The sequence below is a fragment of the Anoplopoma fimbria genome, chromosome 6, assembly GCF_027596085.1.
Source record: "Anoplopoma fimbria isolate UVic2021 breed Golden Eagle Sablefish chromosome 6, Afim_UVic_2022, whole genome shotgun sequence".
NCBI classification, from domain to species: domain Eukaryota; kingdom Metazoa; phylum Chordata; class Actinopteri; order Perciformes; family Anoplopomatidae; genus Anoplopoma; species Anoplopoma fimbria.
The window spans coordinates 341,375-360,383 of NC_072454.1; the positions used below are offsets into that span (position 1 = coordinate 341,375).

The 19,009-nt window shown below is 44.1% G+C and overlaps 1 protein-coding gene across 1 annotated transcript in view; it reads right to left on the reverse strand.

Annotated features, from left to right (window-relative positions):
- Positions 1 to 3,447: 3,447 nt before the first annotated feature.
- tjap1 (tight junction associated protein 1 (peripheral)) overlaps positions 3,448 to 19,009 on the reverse strand; it is a 29,222-nt gene continuing 13,660 nt past the window's right edge. The window contains 8 exon segments of the mRNA XM_054600509.1: positions 3,448 to 3,670; positions 3,672 to 4,189; positions 4,730 to 4,812; positions 4,815 to 4,993; positions 4,995 to 5,053; positions 5,056 to 5,382; positions 16,755 to 16,838; positions 17,275 to 17,382. Of these exon segments, the coding sequence (XP_054456484.1) occupies positions 3,544 to 3,670; positions 3,672 to 4,189; positions 4,730 to 4,812; positions 4,815 to 4,993; positions 4,995 to 5,053; positions 5,056 to 5,382; positions 16,755 to 16,838; positions 17,275 to 17,382 (1,485 nt within the window). The 3' untranslated portion in view covers positions 3,448 to 3,543.

The window sequence follows — 19,009 nt, forward strand, 5'->3', positions numbered from 1 at the left end:
GGAGGAGGAAGAGGAGGAAGAAGGGAGGAGGAAGAGGAGGGTGATGAAGAGGAGGATGATGAAGAGGAGGGTGAGGAAGAGGAGGAAGGGGAGGAGGAAGAGGAGGAAGGGGAGGAGGAAGAGGAGGGTGATGAAGGGGAGGAAGAAGAGGAGGGTGATGAAGGGGAGGAGGAGGAGGAAGAAGAGGAGGAAGAGGAGGAAGGGGATGAAGAGGAGGAGTGTTTGTGTGATTTTCAGTCACACAGAAGAAACTTTCTTAAATAAATACATATTGTTCATGTTTTATTGATTCTCATTCAGCTTTCAAACGAAGCTGCATTCTCTCTGCTGTCCACCAGGGGGCGACTCCTCTGGTTGTATAGAAGTCTATGAGAAAATGACTCTACTTCTCTCTTGATTTATTCCCTCAGTAAACATTGTAAACATGAGTTTATGGTCTCAATCTCTAGTTTCAAGTCTTCTTCAATACAGCATGATGTTCATTTAGTAAATGATGCTCCATTTAGAGTCAAACAGACCATAAAGCAGGGGATGCTTTAGGGCGGGGCTGCACTGATGACAGGTGGCTACCATGGTAACCTGTCGTCTGTCCCGGGCTCTACCCATCCTCCTAATATGGTCACTTCTGGCTCCAGAACCAAGATGGCGACGGCTGAACAAACCAGTGGACGACTTCTTCTTCTGGTGAACTCTTTAAACAACTTTAAAATTCCATCAGGAGATTTAAAATGATCACATGAGCTCACTGGCTCCAAGATGTGGCTAGCTTAGCTTAGCATAAAGACTGTAATCAAGTGGAAGATGCTAGCCTGTGTAGCAACAGACCAGCTAGCTTAACCAATGCTATGTTAAAGTTAATAGATAGTTGATTATGGAAGCTACAAACAGCTAGCATGGCATTAACGTAAATGTTTGTCACTAGTTAGCACCTTAGCTGTTAGGGGCTAAATAATGCTATAGCAGGGCTGTTAGCCTAGCTTTTAGCTTAGCTCATCAGTACCTCAATCACAAATCAGTCATTAAATGATGAAAGAAATACATGAGATCTGGTGAAAATGTAAAATATCATCAAATATTCTTTATTTTAATGCATTCGTTTCCTGTTCTGCTGTAAACGTGTCAATAAAGTTACATTGTCTGTGACCCATCATGCACTCTGACAGCACCTTTATACCATAATGCAACAGTAGTGATGATCAAGAAGCTTCAGTCTGTGATTGGTGCTCGTGATAAACCGGATCAATACTTTGATTGATTATTAATTCTCTGCGCCGGCTTCAAAGGCTAATTAATCAATGAACTGATGAAGAAACCAGTTCAGATCAATACTGATCACAGACTGAAGCTTTGAATTCAAAGTCAGACATTCTAACAGTGCTGATCAACATGTGATCAATACTTCCTCTTCCAATAAAAACACGAAACCTGGCTGAGGAAACAAAGAAACACTGTCCAGTTTAAAATCTAACGACTCTTAAAAGGGGCATTCAATCAATGAATCAATCAGTCAGTCAGTGGATCAATCAGTCAGTCAGTGGATCAATCAGTCAGTCAGTGGATCAATCAGTCAGTCAGTGGATCAAATCAGTGGATCAATCAATCAGTCAGTGGATCAATCAATCAGTCAGTGGATCAATCAGTCAGTCAGTGGATCAATCAGTCAGTCAGTGGATCAATCAATCAGTCAGTGGATCAATCAGTCAGTGGATCAATCAATCAGTCAGTGGATCAATCAGTCAGTGGATCAATCAGTCAGTCAGTGGATCAATCAATCAGTCAGTGGATCAATCAATCAGTCAGTGGATCAATCAGTCAGTCAGTGGATCAATCAGTCAGTCAGTGGATCAATCAATCAGTCAGTGGATCAGTCAGTGGATCAATCAATCAGTCAGTGGATCAATCAATCAGTCAGTGGATCAATCAGTCAGTGGATCAATCAATCAGTCAGTGGATCAATCAGTCAGTGGATCAATCAATCAGTCAGTGGATCAATCAGTCAGTCAGTGGATCAATCAATCAGTCAGTGGATCAATCAGTCAGTCAGTGGATCAATCAGTCAGTCAGTGGATCAATCAGTCAGTCAGTGGATCAATCAGTCAGTGATCAATGGTCCTCGGTGAGCGTCACAATCAGAGCGCTGTGAAGGCAACGAGCCAACATTCAACCAGAGAAGAAGAACGACGAGTCAAAGTACGGAAGCTCAGGAGTGCCAGAAACGTGAGGGACGATCAATATCATTATTATTATCCATATCATTATTATACTCATTAATATTATTAATACGATTATTGTCAATATTACTGTTAATATTGTTATTAATATTAATATATTCTAAAAGATACTCAGTAAAAACACCTGAAGCGTCTAATCTTTTCTATATGTACATATATATATGTATACATGTATATATATACATATATGTGTGTATATATGTGTATATATGTAGAACTTTGAATATCTAGGTAAAAACTGATGATCTAGTTTCACATTCAAACATCTGACTGATCTCAATCAATAATTCTTTTCATTTTGATTTATTGATTTTTGACACGTTAATAGGAAGTGAGGTTTCATTTTAAGCTGATATTATAAAGCATCTGATCCGTTTAATGATCTTTTTATTTTCAAAGTAAAAGCCCTGTTTCTGGCACTAACAGGCTTCCGTAGAAACCAAACCACAAAACAACAGAAACAAAATCAAACTATCTCTTAATAATGGATTAATACTCAGATTTCATAATGAAGTAAAACTAAAAGGTGATAACAACAAAAACAACAAAGCCCCGCCCCCCGGTCCGTGAGCAACCAATCAGGTGACTAAATCAAACTAAAACATGACAAAATCAGTGACTAGTATAGACGAGAAAATAAAAGTCTGACCTTCAGTACGGCGTCGTACTCGCAACCTTCCAGAGAGAGAGAGAGAGAGAGACACACAGGCACTGAGAGAGAGTGTGAGTGTGTGTGTTTATCCAGGTGTGTCTCATCTGTTCTCTTCAAAATAAAAGCTTGAGGAAAAAAGGCAAAGACGTCCGTAAAGTTTTTAGTTCAGTTTAGTCTCTTTTTTTTTTCTCACACACACACACACACACACACACACACACACACACACACACACACACACACACACACACACACACACACACACACACACACACACACACACACACACACACACACACACAATAGGGCTTCTATAATATTGTAATATAATATTATTCATAATTTGATCTCCAATAATCAATGTAACGTAGTTTAATGAAACATTTCGTCATATTTTCTGTGATTTTAGATCAATACAAATATGACTTTAAAAATACTGTTGGAGTTTATTCTGAAAAATAATTTCCACACACACACACACACACACACACACACACACACACACACACACACACACACACACACACACACACACACACACACACACACACACACACACACACACACACACACACACACACACACACACACACACACACGGCAGCATTCGTAGAGCATGGCTTTATCCTGGATGTGTGTCCGTTGCCATGGGAACAGACGTCAGTCCAGCAGCGTGCCTTGCTCCTGGGCCCGGGTCAGGCTGTCTTTGCGGTGCAGGTGGTGCACGCCCATCCTCTTCGGGCTCTTCTGCGGGCGCTGTGGGGGCGGCGGCGAGGGCGGGGTCGAAATCCAGGAGGCGGGGCGAGATGACGGGCAGGTCGTGTGGGAGGACGTCTCTCTGCTCCTCCTCCTCCTCCTCCTCTTCCTCCTCCTCCTCCTCCGGCTCCTCCCTGCGGGCGCTGGCGGGGCTGGTCGCCATGGTGACGGCCGTGTCGCCGCTGCCGCCGTCGTCCTCCAGGTCCATCAGCAGCCTCTCCTCCTCCGTGGCGCCGCCGTAGCGCCCCCTCCTGCCGGCCCGCGGCTCGGTGTCGGTGTCGGTGTCGAGGCTGGAGCCGCGGCTCGGCGTCCAGCTCCTCGCCGACGAGCCCTCCTCTCCGTCAGAGTACGCCGCTCGGTGGCGGTCGGAGGAAGCCCCGCCCCCCGCCGGCCTCCTCCTCTGCAGCTCCTGAGCCGTCTGACTGCTGAACGACGTGCGGTGAACCACCGAGCCTTCCCGCGCCGGCGCCATCTTCTCCACGAACATCCGCTGCCAGTTGGCCAGAAGGTCTTCCTCAGAGCTGCCAGAGCTCGCCAGCACGCTGAGGGCCTGAGGGGAGGGGCTTAAGTTAGTGTACCAGTGACAAGCTCCTCCCTCTGAGGGGAGGGGCTTAAGTTAATGTACCAGTGACAAGCTCCTCCCTCTGAGGGGAGGGGCTTAAGTTAATGTACCAGTGACAAGCTCCTCCCTCTGAGGGGAGGGGCTTAAGCTAGTGTACCAGTGACGACAACCTCCTCCCTCTGAGGGGAGGGGCTTAAGTTAATGTACCAGTGACGACGACAAGCTCCTCCCTCTGGGGGAGGGGCTTAAGTTAATGTACCAGTGACGACAACCTCCTCCCTCTGAGGGGAGGGGCTTACGTTAGTGTACCAGTGACGTGACAAGCTCCTCCCTCTGAGGGGAGGGGCGTAAGTGTTTATATGTGTGTGTGTGTGTTTATGTGTATATATATATTTGTGTGTGTTTAAATGTATATATATATTTGTGTGTGTGTTTATATGTATATATATATTTGTGTGTGTGTGTGTTTATATGTGTGTGTGTTTATATGTATATATATATTTGTGTGTGTGTGTGTGTGCACGTTACCTGCGGCGGGCTGCTGAACGGGCTGGACTGGCCGGACAGTGGCTCACTGGCGGCGTCCCGCTGTGGCGGCGGCGTGCGGTGGTGCCCCCACCAGAGGAGGGGGCGGGGCTTGCGGGGTTCAGGCGCTCGTCGTCCGTCTGCACGAGGCTCAGAGAGATGGCCTGCCGCGTGGCGTAGGTGCAGTTCGGCAGCGGGGAGTTTTTGGGGATCTTCACTTTGTCGTCCGAAGAGAACTCGATGACCTTGCGACCCGGGTACAGCGGGTGGGGGCGGCGGCGGCGGGTACGGGTTCAGCTTCTCGAAGGACGGAGCCCCGCCCGCCTCCTCGCCCCCGACTGCCCGTCCAGACTGCTCTGACTGCGGCAGGAACCGTTCTGCTGCGCCGCCTCCCGGCCGCACGCCGCCGCGGGGCCCGTCATGTCCACGTGCACGAACACGTCCTCGGAGGCCGGCCGGCTGCAGCTGCTGGACTGGGCTGAGTTCAGGACCAGCGGCTCGGGTTTCTCCAGGACCCGGGCGATCACCGAGGTCGGCACCACGTCGGCCGGAGTCAGACTGAGCGAGTCCGGGTCCAGAGCGCCGGGGGCGGGGCCTCGATCCGGAAGACTGGACTTCATGTGTTTGTTCAACATGGTCTGCAGCTCGGAGGGCAGCTGGAACACACACACACACACACACACACACATATATAAATATATATAAATATATACATATATATATATAATAAACACATATATATATATAAATATATAAACACACACATATATATAAATATATATAAAACACACATATATATATAAATATACATATAAATATATATATATAAACACACACATATATATAAATATATATAAAAACACACATATATATAAATATATATATAAATATATATATATAAACACACACACATATATATAAACACACATATATATATATAAATATACATATAAAATATATATATACAGTGGGGCAAAAAAGTATTTAGTCAGCCACCAATTGTGCAAGTTCTCCCACTTAAAAAGATGAGAGGCCTGTAACTTCCATCATAGGTACACTTCAACTGTGAGAGACAGAATGGGGGAAAGAATCCAGGAAATGACATTGTAGGATTTTTAATGAATTAATTGGTAAATTCCTCGGTAAAATAAGTATTTGGTCACCTACAAACAAGCAAGATTTCTGGCTCTCACAGACCTGTAACTTCTTCTTTAAGAGGCTCCTCTGTCCTCCACTCGTTACCTGTATTAATGGCACCTGTTTGAACTTGTTATCAGTATAAAAGACACCTGTCCACAACCTCAAACAGTCACACTCCAAACTCCACTATGGCCAAGACCAAAGAGCTGTCAAAGGACACCAGAAACAGAACTGTAGACCTGCACCAGGCTGGGAAGACTGAATCTGCAATAGGTAAGCAGCTTGGTGTGAAGAAATCAACTGTGGGAGCAATTATTAGAAAATGGAAGACATACAAGACCACTGATAATCTCCCTCGATCTGGGGCTCCACGCAAGATCTCACCCCGTGGGGCCAAAATGATCACAAGAACGGTGAACAAAACTCCCAGAAGCACACGGGGGGACCTAGTGAATGACCTGCAGAGAGCTGGGACCAAAGTAACAAAGGCTACCATCAGTAACACACTACGCCGCCAGGGACTCAAATCCTGCAGTGCCAGACGTGTCCCCCTGCTTAAGCCAGTACATGTCCAGGCCCGTCTGAAGGTTGCTAGAGAGCATGTGGATGATCCAGAAGAGGATTGGGAGAATGTCAGATGGTCAGATGAAACCAAAATAGAACTTTTTGGTAAAAACTCAACTCGTGGTGTTTGGAGGAGAAAGAATGCCGAGTTGCATCCAAAGAACACCATACCTACTGTGAAGCATGGGGGTGGAAACATCATGCTTTGGGGCTGTTTTTCTGCAAGGGGACCAGGACGACTGATCCGTGTAAAGCAGGGGTGGGCAATTATTTTTCCCAGGGGGCCAAATGAGCAACAGAAAATATTGTGGAGGGCCAGGCCAAAAGGCTGAACTCAATTCTGCATAATATTAATTATATTTCTTTATAAAAGCAGTATATAGCATTGTTTTGACAAGCTGGTAAGACTGGTAAGAGTCCTGCATGTTGTGATTAAGTAATGAAAAAGCAAGGTTGCCTTACAAAAAATGTCATTTATTCAATAAAACACCAAAACAAACAAAATGTGAACGTTTTTACCATTTGTGACTCATTATATTAGTGATCATTTTCAGGCACATTCACCCCAAAACACATTTTGAGTTCCATATACTGTTGGAAAGATGTTCTTAGCTTTCTAAAGACACCACAATATTGTCTTTGTACTCCAAATAGTAAGATACATCATATTATAACGATTGTCACTGAACTGTGATTTTGAGAAAAAGGCCTCCAAAGAAAGTGTCCCAGTTCACTGCTAACTGGTGCCTTTACATGCCAGCATTTCTAGTCCAACCACCTCATTTGGGTTTTTTCAGTTCTTTTTTCTTGTTCAGTGAGAGAAATCTAGTCTCTGTTGGGCTTTCACAAGTGCATCAAAGTCAGGTTGAATGTCTGAGGTGGAGATGCGAAGCACAGCTGCCAGATGATCATCAGTGAGAGAGGATCTGTACCTGGATCACTGAGAATGTCTGTTCACATATGTAGGTAGAGCCAAAGAGAACCAACATCTTCTGAGCATGTCTCCTTATGTTTGGAAAGTTCTCCTCCTTGAGAGAAGAGTAGAACTCCAGCAGTGATGCTGACTTAAAGTGCTCTGCCAGCATCAGACTGCAGGTCAATGAGGTCCAGCTGAACATCAGTGGGTGCATCAGCCACACTGCAGGTAAAGGGAGAGGAAACCAGCTGCATTTCATCCTCGATCATTCTGAGATCTCCAAATCGCCTTGAAAACTCACCATGCAGTGCTCCTAGCTAGGGCTGGGCGATAAACCGATTTTATCGATTAACTCGAGTGTGTAGCTCACTCGATTTGTTTAAATGAAAATCGGTTTTCTCTTCAACATCAACGTTCCCTCTCAGCTCCCGTAGTTCGGAATGAGCGAAAGTGATGCACAAACAAACATGGCATCGAGTCGGGAAGATTATGTTCCTAAGAAAGGCACGGTGTCATCCGTTATTTGGAATTGGTTTGCGTTCGCGAGGTCAGATTTAGAGCAGACAACACCCCGCTGCAAAGTCTGTTCGAAGTCTGTTGCTAGCAAAGGCAGCAGTACGACGAATTTACTGCAGCACCTCAAAAACATCCCGCCGAATGGGAGAAATGTTGCGCGCAGCGGAATGAGGGAGACCGCGGCACCACAAGCACCACACGCACAGCTACTAAAATACAGACCACCGTCACACAAACCTTTGCCAACTGCATCCCATATGAAAAGAATTCGGCCCGCTGGAAAGCCATAACTCAGCTCCTATGTATATAGCAAAGGATATCTGTCCCAATGTATACGGTGGAAAAGCCAGGTTTCATAAATATGCAAAAAGTTTGTTGTTTGCATGTTCTTACTTACTTATGTTCCAACTTAAAAAAGCACCTTATGCTCTCATGCACTGATTTAATGCTTTGTTGAATGTTATTTGGGCACTTTATCAGAACAACCTCTTATTATTATTAATATTTCATGTTTACAGAAATATTTTATTGTATTTTATGTTATGTTACATGTTACACTGTTTACTGCCATAATGCCTTTTTGGCTAGTTGTTCTTGATTGCACTTAAACCCCAAGGGGGGAAATCAAAATAATAAAAGGAAATATATTATTTTGGAACAACTAATTATTTGTCCTCTGCATATGATTGGGTCTGGGGGGGGGGGGGGGGCTAGGGTCAGAAAATCGATTTAAATCGGAAATCGGATTTTTGGTGAAGAAATCGGGGATTTTTTTTTTTAGGCAATACAGCCCTACTCCTAGCATGGATGAGTACCTGCGGAGGTGATCAGCTGATGGTGTGACTTCTTTCAGGGTTTGCATGTGAGTGAGATTGTTGCTGTCCAGGCTGTGCGTGTCATGAACAAAAGGCCCTTGCCTTGCAGTGCGGTGTTCAGTTCATTCATCAGTGCAGTCACAGCAACAGCAAATGCAAAATTGGCCATCCAGTCCTCATCTGAGAGCTCTGGGATGTCCTTGCCTTTCTTCTTGTAGAACTCTCGAATCTCTGCTTTCAGCTCCCAGAATCTCTAGATTCTGCCCAGGCTGAGCCATCTGCCAGCTGTGTGGTAGCCAATGTCACCATGTTCAGTCTCATGCTCCTCCAAGAGTGAAACCAACTGTCTGATTCAATGCTCGTCCCTGATGAAGTTAACTATTTTAGTTACATCAAGAACATGGTTCATTTTCAGCACTGACTTGCACAACACATGCTGATGTATAATACAATGCAAAAATACCAACTTCTGATCTGGGTCGATTTTCTTTAGTCACTTTATCTTGCAGACTTGGACAGCCGTTTCAGCCTGTCCCAAAAGCCTGTCCGACAGTTTTTTCCCAGCTGTCCCAGTTCAGACTTGGACAGCGTGTCCCAGTTCAGACCAGTTGTGACCACCAGTTACCAGCCTGTCCCAGTTCAGACCAGCCTGTCCCAGTTCAGACCAGTCTGTCCCAGTTCAGACCAGCCTGTCCCAGTTCAGACCAGTCTGTCCCAGTTCAGACCAGCCTGTCCCAGTTCAGAATCTACTTGAGTAAAAGTAAATATTCACTCTGTCCCAGTTCAGACCAGTCTGTCCCAAGAGTTAAAAAATACATTATTTCTGTTTTGTTTATGCAGTGGTGGGTAGAGTACTGAAAATCTATACTCAAGTAAAATAAAAAATACATTATTTCCGTTTTGTTTATCCAGTGGTGGGTAGAGTACAATTTAGACCAGTCTGTCCCAGTTCAGAGTACGTGTCTTCTTTCGAAATCTACTTGAGTAAAAAAGTAAATATATTTGTTATAAATACTCTTCATTTTAAAAGTAAATATTAGTTGTTCATTAAACATATTTGCTTCATTTTGTGCTCATTAAACATAGAACAATACATACAACAAAAAATGTAATTTAATTTCAAACAAATTTACACTAAAAACGTAAATTAATTTCAGCTCTGTTGTGCATATGACAAAAGTGAAAAAAAAATGTGAAAAGTACTCGTTACTTTTAATGTTTTATTTAGAAAAATGACCGGATTCCCTTTGTTACATCCGTGTAGGAAGCACTCTGGTCACGTGTCTCGGTCATGGTGTCTGGTCACGTGTCTCGGTCATGGTGTCTGGTCACGTGTCTCGGTCATGGTGTCTGGTCACGTGTCTCGGTCATGGTGTCTGGTCACGTGTCTCGGTCATGGTGTCTGGTCACTTGTCTCGGTCATGGTGTCTGGTCACTTGTCTCGGTCATGGTGTCATGGTGTCATGGTGTCATGGTGTCATGGTGTCATGGTGTCATGGTGTCATGGTGTCTTGTCATGGTGTCATGGTGTCATGGTGTCTTGGTGTCATGGTGTCATGGTGTCATGGTGTCATGTCACTTGTCTCGGTCATGGTGTCATGGTGTCTTGGTGTCATGGTGTCGTGGTGTCATGGTGTCATGGTGTCATGGTGTCTGGTGTCATGGTGTCATGGTGTCATGGTGTCATGGTGTCATGGTGTCATGGTGTCATGGTGTCGGTGCGTGCCGTTGCCGCTCAAATTCAACCCAGCTAGCAAAATGAGTAAAAAACAAACGTCGTTGGAAAGTTTCTTTGGGAAGGGGAAAAGGCCCAGTGAGGAGACGGAAGAAGAGCCTACGACTTCCAAGAAAAAGAAAGCTGCATTTAACAGACAATACCAGGAGTCCTACTTAAAATATGGATTTATTCCGACATAATATGCAGCGAGCGGCTCTCTAATGATGCAATGAAGCCACTTAGAGACCAAGCACCCTGCATTAAAAGACAAGCCTTCAGAGTGAACAAGAAGGACAGAAGCAATTACTGAGAGCCTCATACTTGGTGGCTAATCGTATCGCTAAGGCTAAGAAGCCATTCACCATTGGTGAAGAATTGATCCTGCCCGCCACTAAAGGAGAGGATGCGGTTAAAAAGATAGCACAGGTCCTCTTTCGGCCAGCACTGTCACTCGGCACATTCAGGGAATAGCAGAGGACATTGAGACACAATTGTTGGAGAGGATCAGTAAATCACCGTGGTACGCACTCCAGGCTGACCAGTCTACAGATGTTGACAGCAAGGCAATACTACTTGTTTATGTGCGATATCTTTATCAGGAGGATGTGCATGAGGATATCTTATGTTCACTATCGTTGCCAACCAAAACCACAGCTGGATGATTATATATCAGGAAAACTGAAATGGTCCTTTTGTGTCGGCATATGCACAGACGGAGCTGCTGTCTGGGTTAACTGGGATTAAGGAGGTTGCACCTGAATGTGAGTCTACGCATCGTGTCATTCACAGGGAAATGCTGGCTAGCCGAAAAATACCTGCGGAACTTAACAGCGTATTGAATGATGTGGTTAGTTATTAACCACATCAAAGCACACGTTCGAGCAGCTTTGTGAGGAGATGGACTCTTACACAGACATCAGATGTTATCCGGAGGGAGATCGCTGGCCAGAGGGTTTGAATCACGAGAGCCGCTGCAGAGATTTCTCTCAGAACAAATGTCACCGCTGGCAGCACATTCCAGTGAGAGGAATGGGTAAAACTGGCTTACTTGTGCGACATATTCAACCTGCTCAATGAACTAAATCGGTCACTTCAGGGGAAAATGACAACTGTCTTCCAGTTGGCAGATAAAGTAGCTGCATTTAAAGCCAAACTGGATTTGTGGGGACGGCGCGTGAACAGAGGCATAAACATGTAACAACAAGAGACTGAGCCTTCATTCACCCAGCTAGTGCACCATCACCTGTCTATGCTTCTAAATGAGTGTGAGCGCTACTTCCCAACCACAGAAGACCCACGAACGAACTGCCAAGGAACCAGGGGAATCCATCCAGCATGTCGATGCAAGAAGAAGATCAGCTAAATGACGGCGGCCTTAAAAGTATGTTGGAAACAACCACTCTGCCGGTGTTCTGGGTCACAGTCACAGCAGAATACCCTGAGATCGCCACAACAGCACTGAAACCCTGTTGCCATTTCCGACATCCTATTTGTGTGAAGCGGGATTTTCTGCAGTGACGCAACCAAAACTAAATATGGAGTAGGACGTAAGCAACACACTGTGTCATTGTCTCCCAGTATTCCTAGATGGGACCGTCTCTCCCACTGATTCAGCAATAGGCCTAATAGTGAGTTGTATTTTTCATGCACTTTATATTTGTTTTTGTGTTCTGTCTTATTGTGAAGGCACGTTTAACCGTTACCATAGCGACCAGTTATTACTCATGTTATGTTGTTTGCACGTTGTTACGAGTGCGCTGCTAATAAAGTCGATTCACGTTTATTATTATATTTAGAAAATACCAGTTTTTATTTTATTTTGTGTATTTATCCGCCGGTCCGTGAACATGTTGTCTAACATTAAACCGGTCCGTGAACATGTTGTCTAACATTAAACCGGTCCGTGAACATGTTGTCTAACATTAAACCGGTCCGTGAACATGTTGTCTAACATTAAACCGAACAGTAAACTGGGCCGTGTCAGGACATCGCAGCTCTCGTCCAAAGGAGAACAAGTCAAAACGTACCACTTCACGTTGCAGCTGAAGCTCCAGATTCAATGTCCTCCATCCTTCTCCTCACGGTTCCTGGATAGCGGGACTTGCTCAAATGCTTCTTTTTTCCAGGGCATGTTAGTGCTGCAGAGTCCACAAGAGTCCACATGTTAGTGCTGCAGAGTCCACAAGAGTCCACATGTTAGTGCTGCAGAGTCCACAAGAGTCCACATGTTGTGCTGCAGAGTCCACAAGAGTCCACATGTGCAGAGCAGAGTCCACATGAGTCCAGACATGTTAGTGCTGCAGAGTCCACAAGAGTCCACATGTTAGTGCTGCAGAGTCCACCAGAGTCCACATGTTAGTGCTGCAGAGTCCACAAGAGTCCACATGTTAGTGCTGCAGAGTCCACCAGAGTCCACATGTTAGTGCTGCAGAGTCCACCAGAGTCCACATGTTAGTGCTGCAGAGTCCACAAGAGTCCACATGTTAGTGCTGCAGAGTCCACAAGAGTCCACATGTTAGTGCTGCAGAGTCCACATGTTAGTGCTGCAGAGTCCACCAGAGTCCACATGTTAGTGCTGCAGAGTCCACCAGAGTCCACATGTTAGTGCTGCAGAGTCCACCAGAGTCCACATGTTAGTGCTGCAGAGTCCACCAGAGTCCACATGTTAGTGCTGCAGAGTCCACCAGAGTCCACATGTTAGTGCTGCAGAGTCCACCAGAGTCCACATGTTAGTGCTGCAGAGTCCACCAGAGTCCACATGTTAGTGCTGCAGAGTCCACAAGAGTCCACATGTTAGTGCTGCAGAGTCCACAAGAGTCCACATGTTAGTGCTGCAGAGTCCACAAGAGTCCACATGTTAGTGCTGCAGAGTCCACCAGAGTCCACATGTTAGTGCTGCAGAGTCCACCAGAGTCCACATGTTAGTGCTGCAGAGTCCACAGAGTCCACATGTTAGTGCTGCAGAGTCCACCAGAGTCCACATGTTAGTGCTGCAGAGTCCACAAGAGTCCACATGTTAGTCCACATGTTAGTAGTGCTGCAGAGTCCACCAGAGTCCACCAGCACTGTGACAGACCCCCCTCAGATACAGAGGTTATAGCGGTGTTTCAGTCAAGTGTATGTCTCCGCGTGCTTCGTCTCGTAATGGTGATGTACTCCTTAAACACACGCTTTACCTCAGACTTCAGTCAACAGATAATTAGCAGTCCGTGTGTTGGTGAAACCCTGCAGTCTACTTTCTTTCTTTAGCATGAGTGACATGTCTGAGGGCTAAAGTCGTCTCGTGAGTTGTGACTGCTCGTGCACGTGATTCAATCATGCGCACGTATTTGATTTACGTTTTGCTTCATTACGTGAATAAAACACTTCAAAATAAAAGCACTGCAGCTTTAGTCCATGCAAGAGGTAAAATTAGAAAATATGTTTATTTTGTAATTTCCAATCAACCTCACACGGGCCAGTCAGAACCAACCAAAGGGCCACAATGCCCAGGTCTGGTGTAAAGGAAAGAGTGAATGGGGCCATGTATCGTGAGGTTCTGAGTGAAAACCTCCTTCCATCAGTAAGGGCATTGAAGATGAAACGTGGCTGGGTCTTTCAGCATGACAATGATCCCAAACACACCGCCCGGGCAACCAAGGAGTGGCTTCGTAAGAAGCATCTCAAGGTCCTGGAGTGGCCTAGCCAGTCTCCAGATCTCAACCCCATAGAAAACCTGTGGAGGGAGTTGGAAGTCCGTGTTGCCCAGCGACAGCCCCAAAACATCACTGCTCTAGAGGAGGTCTGCATGGAGGAATGGGCCAAAACACCAGCAACAGTGTGTGAAAAGCTTGTGAAGACTTACAGAAAACGTTTGACCTCTGTCATTGCCAACAAAGGGTATATAACAAAGTATTGAGATGAACTTTTGTTATTGACCAAATACTTATTTTCCACCATCATTTGCAAATATATTCTTTAAAAATCAGACAAAGTGATTTTCAGGAATTTTTTTTCTCATTTTGTCTCTCATAGTTGAAGTGTACCTATGATGATACAGGCCTCTCATCTTTTTAAGTGGGAGAAGTTGCACAATTGGTGGCTGACTAAATACTTTTTTGCCCCACTGTGTGTATATATATATATATATATATTTATTTATATATATATATATATATATATATATATATAAATATATATATATTTATATATATATTTATATAATATATATATATTTATATATATATATTTATATTTATATATTTATATATATATATATATATATAATATATATATTTATATATATAAATATATAAATATAAATATATATATAAATATATATATATATATATTAACACACATATATATAAATATATATATATTAACACACATATATATACACACGTGGACAAAATTGTTGGTACCCTTAACTTCATATTTTGTCGCACAACCTTTTGAGGCAATCACTGCAATCAAGTGATTTCTGTAACTCTCACTGAGACTTCTGCACCGGTCAGCAGGTATTCTGGCCCACTCCTCGTGAGCACACTGCTCCAGCTGTCTCAGGTTTGAAGGGTTCCTTCTCCAGACTGCATGTTTCAGCTCCTTCCACAGATGTTCAATAGCATTTAGATCAGGGCTCATAGAAGGCCACTTCAGAATAGTCCAATGATTTGCTCTGAGCCATTCTTGGGTGTTTTTAGCTGTGTGTTTTGGGTCATTATCCTGTTGGAGGACCCATGACCTGCGACTGAGACCGAGCTTTCTGACACTGGGCAGCACATTCGCTCCAGAATGCCTTGATAGCCTTGAGATTTCATTGTACCCTGCACAGATTCCAGACACCCTGTGCCAGATGCAGCACAGCAGCCCCAGAACATAACCGAGCCTCCTCCATGCTTCACAGTAGGTACAGTGTTCTTTTCTTTGTATGCTTCATTTTTGCGTCTGTGAACATAGAGCTGATGTGACTTGCCAAAAAGCTCCAGTTTTGTCTCATCTGTCCAAAGGACATTCTCCCAGAAGCTTTGTGGCTTGTCAATATGCATTTTGGCAAATTCCAGTCTCGCTTTCTTATGATTTGCTTTGTCGTCTTCATGAAGTCCACTTTGGCTCAAACAGCGACGGATGGTGTGATCTGACACTGATGGACCTTGACCTTGGAGTTCACCTCTAATCTCTTTGGAAGTTGTTCTGGGCTCTTTGGTTACCATTCGTATTATCCGTCTCTTCATTTTGTCATCAACTTTCCTCCTGCGGCCACGTCCAGGGAGGTTGGCTACAGTCCCGTGGACCTTAAACTTCTGAATAATATGTGAAACTGTAGTCACAGGAACATCAAGCTGCTGGAGATGGTCTTACAGCCTTTACCTTTAACATGCTTGTCTATAATTTTCTTTCTAATCTCCTGAGACAACTCTCTCCTTAGCTTTCTGTGGTCCATGTTCAGTGTGATACACACCATGATACCAAACAGCACAGTGACTACTATTCACCCTTTAAACAGGCAGACTGACTGATTACAAGTTTGAAGACACCTGTGATGCTAATTAGAGGACACACCTTAGTTCAACATGTCCCTATGGTCTAATTATTTTCAATCTTTTCTAGGGGTACCATCATTTTTGTCCAGGCCATTTTCATTAGTTTGTTTTTTAAAATGATTCTGTTGAACCACAATTCAAAGCAATGTCTGATTTTCATTAGTTCATTTACAGTACATTTTTATTTATTATTACTTTTGTCAGTTTCAAGTTATTTCAGTGACCATTGTGGGTTTTTCTTTCTTTAACGGAAGGGTACCAACAATTATGTAAATATATATATATAAACACACACATATATATAAATATATATATAAACACTACGCTACTTCCAGCAGCATAATGCACCATGTCACAAAGCTCACATCATCTCAGACTGCTCTCTTGAACATGACAATGAGTTCCCAGTACTCCAGTGGCCTCCAGTCACCAGACCTCAATCCAACAGAGCCCCTTTGGGATGTGGAGGAACGGGAGATTCACATCATGGATGAGCCGACAAATCTGCAGCAACGTGGTGATGCTGTCATGTCGATATGGAGCAACATCTCTGAGGAACGTTTCCAACACCTTGTTGAATCTATGCTACCAAGAATTAAGGCAGTTCTGAAGGCAAAGGGGTCCAACCCGGTACTAACAAGGTGTCCCTAATAAAGAGGCCGGGGAGTGAGTCACACACACACACACACACACACACACACACACACACACACACACACACACACACACACACACACACACACACACACACACACACACACACACACACACACACACATAAATAAACACACACACACACACATATATAAATAAACACACACACACACACACTACTCACGTCAGCGAACTTGTGGTTCCTGAAATGTGACTTGTTGCATTTGAGCAGCTGGACAGCGAGATTACAGTCCTGTCTGTAACGCTCCTAAAGGAGGAGGAGGAGGAGGAGCAGGAGGAGGAAGAGGAGAAGAGAGGCCGTCAGCCAATCAGAACACAGCACTGACACAACCACAAGTAACAAAGGAATCATTAGCAGCACTCGGTCTGAGCATGCTCAGTGAGGAGAGTCAGTCAATGTGAAACTGATCAGAGATCAGTCTCATCTAATATGATTCTATGATCAATACTATATGTAGAACAATAAAGTAATGACAATTATTATGACTCGTTCCACAGTAGTACTAGCATCAGAGTACTTGGACTCGTACCACAGTAGTACTAGCATCAGAGTACTTGGACTCGTACCACAGTAGTACTAGCATCAGAGTACTTGGACTCGTACTAGCACTTGGAGTAGTACTAGCATCAGAGTACTTGGACTCGTACCACAGTAGTACTAGCATCAGAGTACTTGGACTCACGTTGAGCTCCTCCAGGCGGTCGATGGTGTTCTTGGCGTCCAGCAGTTTGTTGGTGAGCTCTACGATCTCCTGGTCCATCGTCTTTTTGTCCCTCTCCACCTTCCGTAGCTGTGGGAGGAGCAAGGACATGACATCACCAACTGTTATCACAGTGAGGCAGCCAATCAGGAGACTGAGGTGACAGGAGGCGGGGCTTTATTCAGATAAACTGGGAACTTAAATATCATCATTATTATTTTTATTATTATTACCATTACTTTTATTATTATTACTTTTATTATCACTCCACTCCACAGATGCATTATGGGATGTGGCGGTGTAGCTTCTGCTGAGAGAAGAGCAATAAGATTAAAGTTGATTCCAGAGTTCTGATGGCGACTCCTTCATTCACTTGTTTCCTCATTAACTGAGAGATCAATCAGATCAATCAGATCAATCAGATCAATCAGATCGATCAGCTTCCTTTCATCATATTAACTTCTATCTTCCAGCACAAGAGAAATCAAGTTATAATCGATAAGGTTGCCTATTGATCAATAGAATTACTGGAAGTCACATCTTTTCATCTCACAAATATAGATACATATATATTGATTTTAAATATGGATATTTAATATAAATAAAGTGAATTATATTAACCACCAGTATTTGAATGTTGATCCTCTATAAATTAATAATAATGATAAAATATGAATAGCTATATATATTAAAAACCCGTATTTTAATATTCGTCCTCTTTAAATTAATATTAAAATAAACTGAACTGAACAGAAGAGTTAAAATCAGCGAGTTATTAAAGTCTCGTAGTTTCAGACACCACAGAAGAAGAAAACTGAGGAAGAGGAGGAAGGATGTGAAAGAAACGCAACTGCATGAACCCAAGTCTGACTGACGGCAGCCTGATGAAGATGATGAAGATGAAGATGAAGATGATGAAGATGAGTCAGTCCATCACAGAGCAGCGGGAGAGAAGAGGACAAAAAGACAGAAGATGAAGAATATCAGAACGGGACAAAGACAAACAGGAAGTTTGGTTTGTTTGAATCCAAATATCTGATGAGACAGCGAGACGCCATGTTGGAGTGACATCATCGCGTACGAGACATACGGACATCATCGTCCCTCACGTTGGTTTGTGACGACTACAATGTCTTGTAAAGTTCCACCAGACAAAATGGTGGACAGGAAGCAGAGTATGTGATGTCAACGGGTGTGACTACCAGAGAGGAGACAAAGAGGAGACAAAGAGGAGACAGAGAGGAGAAAAAGACGAGGACAGAGAGGAGACAAAGAGGAGACAGAGAGGAGACAAAGACGAGGACAGAGAGGAGACAAAGAGGAGACAGAGAGGAGACAAAGACGAGGACAGAGAGGAGACAAAGAGGAGACAGAGAGGAGACAGAGAGGAGACAAAGAGGAGACAGAGAGGAGACAGAGAGGAGACAAATAGGAGAAAGAGAGGAGACAAAGACAGGACAGAGAGGAGACAGAGAGGAGACAAATAGGAGAAAGAGAGGAGACAAAGACGAGGACAGAGAGGAGACAAAGAGGAGACAAAGAGGAGACAGAGAGGAGACAAAGAGGAGACAGAGAGGAGACAAAGCCGAGGACACAGAGAGGAGACAGAGAGGAGACAAATAGGATACAAAGAGGATACAAAGAGGAGACAGAGAGGAGACAAAGAGGAGACAAAGAGGAGACAAAGAGAGAGGAGACAAAGAGGAGACAGAGGATA